At 36.0% G+C, this 6,432-nt stretch overlaps 1 protein-coding gene across 1 annotated transcript; it reads left to right on the top strand.

Moving 5' to 3' along the window:
* The first annotated feature begins 1,181 nt into the window (after nucleotides 1-1,181).
* Nucleotides 1,182-5,559, top strand: LOC143587596 (jasmonoyl--L-amino acid synthetase JAR4-like). Its single transcript, XM_077068843.1, has 5 exons — nucleotides 1,182-1,235; nucleotides 2,647-2,954; nucleotides 3,039-3,140; nucleotides 3,773-4,548; nucleotides 4,844-5,559. The coding sequence occupies exons 2-5, from the start codon at nucleotides 2,659-2,661 to the stop codon at nucleotides 5,383-5,385; spliced, it is 1,716 nt and encodes a 571-aa protein (XP_076924958.1). The 5' UTR covers nucleotides 1,182-1,235; nucleotides 2,647-2,658; the 3' UTR covers nucleotides 5,386-5,559.
* Nucleotides 5,560-6,432: the final 873 nt, after the last annotated feature.

Here is a 6,432-nt window from a genome sequence, read left to right as displayed (position 1 = left end):
CGTGCTACGACAGGTTGGTGAGTAGGCAACGGCTAATAGTGACAGGGGTTGGTGAGTAGGCAGCGGCTGATAGTGACCAGGCCGGCTGTGTACTATTCCTTTGTCACAGTGAGTTGTCGCTGCTTTGGTCAGACCTTTTGTCCATACCTCGTCAGGTACAATACAAAAGGTCCTCCAGTAGCGTACGGACTGGCTCATTTGGGCGGGAGTATTCCCGGCTTTGGGCGGGAGTGTTCCCGGCTTGCTCACTCCTTCAGGTGACATTACTGAATTATTTAAGAGTTAAGTGCCTTGTGCGTGTAGCCTTGCTGCGCGGGTAGCCTTCCCTGATGGCTAGTATCCGTTACTGCGGGAACAGGCGGAGTACGTCGACCATTGGGAGGCTTTTCCTGCGGGAACAGCTTGCGTACTGCGCGTAAGGACGTCACGTCTCTGAGCATGGTGGGTCCTGCGGATCCAGTTGGTTTCTGCGCAGACATCTCTTCAAGGTGAGTTGCGAGTTTAGCCTTTGCGCAGACGTCCCTGTTGAAGGTGAGTCTTGCGGGTCCAACTGGGCTCTGCTGGGACCTACCTCTTCATCGTGCAATTGAAATCTTAACTTTTAAAGTTTATCAAGTTTTACTTAAATCACTTATTGATTTTCTGTTTGCTTTAAAGTCAATCAACTTTCGGACGGTGTTTTACTTTTATAATTTTTTTTATAAATGTGAAATATTTTTATTATTGAGATAAATAAAACACATATGAATCTCGGTCGCTACTTACCAATTACTTTTATTTTTTTAATTCGACTTAAGTTAAAAATTTATAAAACTTTAATATTACTTAATGCCATTTTTCAATATTAAATTAATTAAAAAACCACTAAATAAAGATTACCACTTAGATCCCTTGGTTTTAAAATATCACACATTTAAAAAAATAATAATTATAACATGAAACACCTAATAAATTTTAGTAATTTAAATTAATAAAAAAAATAGTTTGACTAAAGACTGAGTAACCATGATTTTGTTTTCACCTTTTTAGGTTATTCACTGCTTACCAAGTAAAATAAAATAAAATTAATTAATAAACAAACAAACAGTAAAATCCCACTCAAAATGAACCAATGAAATAGCCTATATAATTGCTACATCCTTTTAAGAATCTTCTTCACTCCTCACCTCACCTCACCTCACCTCACCTCACCTCACAACCTTCATTTCTTCACTCAACAAACCAAGAAAAAATAGGTATTATTTCAAACTCACAAATCTCTCTATATTCTATATGCATATATGTATATAACAACTATGCATGTATATCCCACCATTGTGTTCTTCACTTCTTCATTAGTGTCTACTTTTTTTATATGTTTATAGAATAAAAATCATAAATTTATGATCATCATCATAATCTCTACTGGTAGTAGTAGTACTTAAATATTTTTTTTTTGGGTTTATTGTTATATTTTTTTTATTAAATTCTTGATTTTTCTTTTCTAAGTTTCAATTATTCATTGGTGGAACTTATGCTTTCTGGGGTTGACTTCTTTTGACACAGTAGTCAACCATTACTTTTGCTTTGATTTCATTGATCTGACATGAACAAACACTTAAATTAATAATCTTTTTTACATTGGTATGATTTAATTTTAGTTTCATGTTATGGGTTTTGTTAATCTTGATGTAATTTAGCTTAAAGCTTTCACCTTTAGTCAAATTTGTCAAGAAAACAGACACTCAAATTAATCATCTTTTTTACATGGTATGATTTAATTTTAGTTTCTTGATATGGATTTTGTTAATCTTGATGTAATCTTGCTGAAAGCTTTCACCTTTAGTCAAATTTCTCATGTAGGGGGTGCAAACGAGCCGAGCCGAGCCCCAACTTGACTAGGCTCGAGCTCGGCTTGTTTAGCTTACACAGAGCTCGAGCTCGAGCCCGGCTCGTTTCGAGCTCTATTTTCAAAGCTTGAGCTCGGCTCGTGAGTGGATTTTGAAGCTCAAGCTCGGCCGGCTCGTTTACTATGTATCAATTATTTTTTATATAATTATAATTATGTTTATATATTCTTTTTATTATAGTTTTATGTATAAAATAATATATATTATCTAGTTATTTTTATTTATTTTTTCATAACTTATATATTAGATAATAATTATTATATATATTTTAAAAAAGTTATATAATGACAGGCTCTCGTTTAGGCTCACGAGCCGACTCGAGCTCGATAAGTAAAGCTCGGGCTCGCTTATTAAACGAGCTTATTTTTAAGCTCGACTTCGGGCTCGATTAAGATTTTTAACGAGCCGATCTCGAGTATCTCGCGAGTAGCTTGGCTTATTTGCACCCCTATTGTCAAGAAATTGAAATCTTTTTAAATAAACTAATCATTTTTTTACATGGGTATGATTTAATATTAGTTTCTTGATATGGGTTTTGTTTATCTTGATGTAATCTTGCTTAAAGCTTTCACCTTTAGTCAAATTTATCAAGAAATTGAAATCTTTTTAAATAAACTAATCATTTTTTTACATGGGTATGATTTTATATTAATTTCATGATATGGGTTTTGTTTATCTTGATGAAATCTTGCTTAAAGCTTTCACCTTTAGTCAAATTTATCAAGAAATTAAATTTTTTTTAAATAAATTTGTTTAGGGTCAAGAAACCATGTTGGTGAAGGCTGAAAAAAGATTTGATCCTGAAGAAGTGATAGAAGAATTTGAAGCATTGACAAAAGATGCCAAGAGGGTTCAAACTGAAACATTAAAAAAAATCTTGAAAGAAAATAGTGAAGCTGAATATTTAAAAAAATGGTGTCTTGATGGTAAAACTGACCCTGAAAGTTACAGTACTTGTGTGCCTCTTGTTACCCACAAAGATCTTGAGCCTTTAATCCAACAAATTGCTGATGGTTCACCTCTACCTATTCTTACTGGCAAGCCAATTACCATAATAACATTAAGGTATTATTTTGTGCTATTTTGGTTTTTTTACTATGTGCATTAAAGTTGTTTGGCTTTTATAATTGTTTTGTTGAATATTTATAGTTCTGGGACTACTCAAGGGAGGAGAAAGTTTGTACCTTTCAATGATGAATTGACCGAAACAACAATGCAGATTTATCGGACGTCTTATGCGTTTAGAAACAGGTAGTTATTTAACGCGAAAGATTGGTATAGAGTATTGTATATAAAGTTATGATAAAAATAACTAAAAAATATATATTATGTTATATGTAAAAATTAATAAATAAATTATAAACGAGCTGAGCACGGGTTTGAAAAGATACTTATGGTCCGAGCTTGAGCATGAGGTCTCGTAAGGTAAACGAGCCGAGCTTGAGCTTGAGCTCTCACAAGTTAAACGAGCCAAGCTCGGCTTGTCCACACTTGTTGTTTTCTTGTAATTTTTATGTGATTTTGGTTGTTCATGAAGGGCCAGAGCCCGAAGGGGTGGTAAAAGCGACCCATAACACAACAAAAAATAATCGTGTTATGGGTTGCAATATCTAACCAGTTTGATAATCGGGCCGTGTTCAGGTTGACCTGTTAATAAATGGTTTACGCTCATATTGACTTGTTTAATCCATTCAATTAAATCTGTCGACCCGCTAACCTGTTTAACCCATTTTTACACCATATCTACCGATCAACAATTTTTACCATTGAATTACTACCCGCCAACTCGTTCAGCACATTTAGATATTGGGTCATGTTCGGGTTACACCATACTTTAATAAAGATCCAAACTTCGATTCTTATTATGGTTTTCTTATGTGCAGGGAGTTTCCAATTAAAAATGGGAAAGCTTTAACCTTTATTTATGGGAGCAAACAGTTCAAGACGAAAGGCGGTTTACTCGCAGGCACTGCTACATCAAACGTATACCGAAGCGAACAATTCAAGAAAACAATGAAGGAAATGCACACCCCATGTTGCAGCCCTGATGAAGTCATATTCGGGCCCGATTTTCACCAATCTTTATACTGTCATCTCCTTTGTGGCCTCATTTTTCATGATGAAATTCAAGTCATATCTTCTACTTTTGCTCATAGCATTGTGCACTCGTTTAGAACGTTCGAGCTAGTATGGGAAGAGTTATGTTCCGACGTAAAGACAGGAACTTTATCTGCCCGAATCACTGTTCCAACTATTAGAACTGCAATGGCGAAGATCTTGAAACCGGACCCTGAGTTGGCGGACAAGATTCTTGAAAAGTGTTTGACTTTGACCAACTGGTATGGACTAATCGAGGCGTTGTTCCCGAATGTGAAATACATTTATGGGATCATGACCGGGTCGATGGAGCCATACTTGAAAAAACTAAGGCATTATGCGGGTGGGATACCGTTGTTGAGTGCAGATTACGGGTCTTCAGAAGGGTGGATTGGAGCAAATGTCAACCTGACCCGCCCGCCAGAAATGGCAACTTTTGCAGTGCTTCCCAACATTGGGTATTTCGAGTTCTTACTGTTGAGAGATTATGACCCGAAACCCGTGGGTTTGACCGATGTTGCAGTTGGTGAAGAGTATGAGGTGGTTGTCACCAATTTTGCAGGTACCTTTTTGTACAATGTTTTCAGACCCGGCCCGGACGTCAACCCGGACGCGTTACCGGGTCAAAGGTCAGACCGACCCAGGAGGGCAGACCAATGTTTGACCCGAATGACGTCATAAATAATTTAAATATAAAAATATATATATATAAAGCGGGCCAAATACCCTGACCCGGCCCGATATAGGTACCGGGTCCCAGTTGGACCGCCGGGCCAGGTTTCAAAACACTACTTTTTTAGTATTTTTATTTCATGCAAGATTCATTAAAGGTTGACTTTTTGACTTTCCGGTCGCAGGTTTGTATCGTTACCGGCTCGGTGATGTAGTTAAGGTTGTCGGGTTCCATAACTCGACGCCAGAACTCCAGTTCGTGTGCAGAAGAAACCTAATGCCGACAATTAACATAGACAAGAACACCGAGAAAGATTTGCAGTTATCGGTTGAAGCAGCAGCAAAGCTGTTGACCGCTGAAAAACTCGAGGTGGTTGACTTTACGAGTCACGTTGACCTCTCGTCAGAGCCGGGTCATTATGTGATATTTTGGGAGGTAAGTGGTGAAGCAAGTGATGAAGTGTTTCAAGATTGTTGTAATTGTTTGGACTCCACATTTGTTGACGCTGGTTATGTGAGCTCCAGAAATGTCCAAGCTATTGGACCGCTGGAGCTCAAAGTTTTAAAAAAGGGATCATTTCAAAAGATTTTGGACCATTATGTTGGGTTGGGGTCCACTTTGAACCAGTTCAAGACACCAAGATGTGTGGGCCCGGTTAACCAGACTGTGTTGCGCATTCTATGTGATAACGTTGTTAAAAGTTATACGAGTACCGCTTTTGGATAGGGTTGTTGGGGTATATTTGTTTGTACTTTGTATTGTAGCATTGTAGTTTGCATGTATGTTAAAAAGGGCTTGAAGTAATTTGCTTTCATTTGTAAAATTCCCATGCACAAATATACGGTGTAATATATTAACAATCGTAATGTTTTAATATATTTATACTGTATTTTGTTGAGATACCGAGGGTGTATGTCGAGTCTGTTTTAGTTTTTATGTGTTGTATGTATTGGGTTTGAGATTTGTCACAAACATTGAATATTATCATATTAAACTCAAAACCAAAATTATTTTACCCAAGAACAATACAGAAAATGAAGATATACGAACTAGAACAAACGAGCACCAAAAATTTGAACATTAACACAACAAGCTGTCAAAAACAAAGGAATACGCTAAAAATCACAAAAGGAACTAAATAAGAATTTCTAACTTAAGGAAAATCTCAAGTAGATGAAGATGATTGCTTGTAAGTCGTAATGAAAATTTTTTGAGATCAGAGTAGAAAATAATATTTCGGTGTTAACTAGATGCTTCGTCTTCAATTCACATTATAAAAACCAACTAAAATCAATAAACTCATTTATATATATTAATTTGCTATTGAATTGAACCATCTACGTATTGGAAAATGTTAAAATACAGTAGGAGATCAAAATGAGAAAGACGAGAATGATTTGTCGCATAAAAAACCCACTTTTTATTTTTGTTGTCAAGAACAATCTCGGTAGCATAATCATCATACATATATACTTCATTTTCACTTGATTCTCTCACAACGATGATTATCAATGAAATGAAGAAACACACTAGCGAAATCGAGGATAAATCAAATGTAAACTGAGTGTAAAATCTATGATGCTTATGCTATCGGGATTGCTCTTATCAACAAAGTAGCAGTTAAGATTTCATTGATTAAAGTATAAGTATGGATTATTATCAATGTGGAGCGAGTATTGGAAACGACTTGAGACGAGTTATAACCGGCTTTATTCAAATTGTGCACACATATATTTAATAGTTTTCATTTAAAATCTATGCATTTACAATTGT

The sequence above is a fragment of the Bidens hawaiensis genome, unplaced genomic scaffold, assembly GCF_021521415.1.
Source record: "Bidens hawaiensis isolate Kalapana, Puna unplaced genomic scaffold, B.hawaiensis_p1.1 tig00035603_1, whole genome shotgun sequence".
Taxonomy (NCBI): domain Eukaryota; kingdom Viridiplantae; phylum Streptophyta; class Magnoliopsida; order Asterales; family Asteraceae; genus Bidens; species Bidens hawaiensis.
The sequence above is the reverse complement of the archived record's forward strand: the minus strand, read 5'-3'. Positions and strand labels throughout refer to the sequence as shown.

Coding starts and splice junctions, on each gene's coding strand:
- LOC143587596 (XM_077068843.1), top strand. CDS start 2,659: ATGTTGGTGAAGGCTGAAAAAAGATTTGATCCTGAAGAAGTGATAGAA. Junction 2,955..3,038: donor ATTACCATAATAACATTAAG/GTATTATTTTGT, acceptor GAATATTTATAG/TTCTGGGACTACTCAAGGGA. Junction 3,141..3,772: donor TCTTATGCGTTTAGAAACAG/GTAGTTATTTAA, acceptor TCTTATGTGCAG/GGAGTTTCCAATTAAAAATG.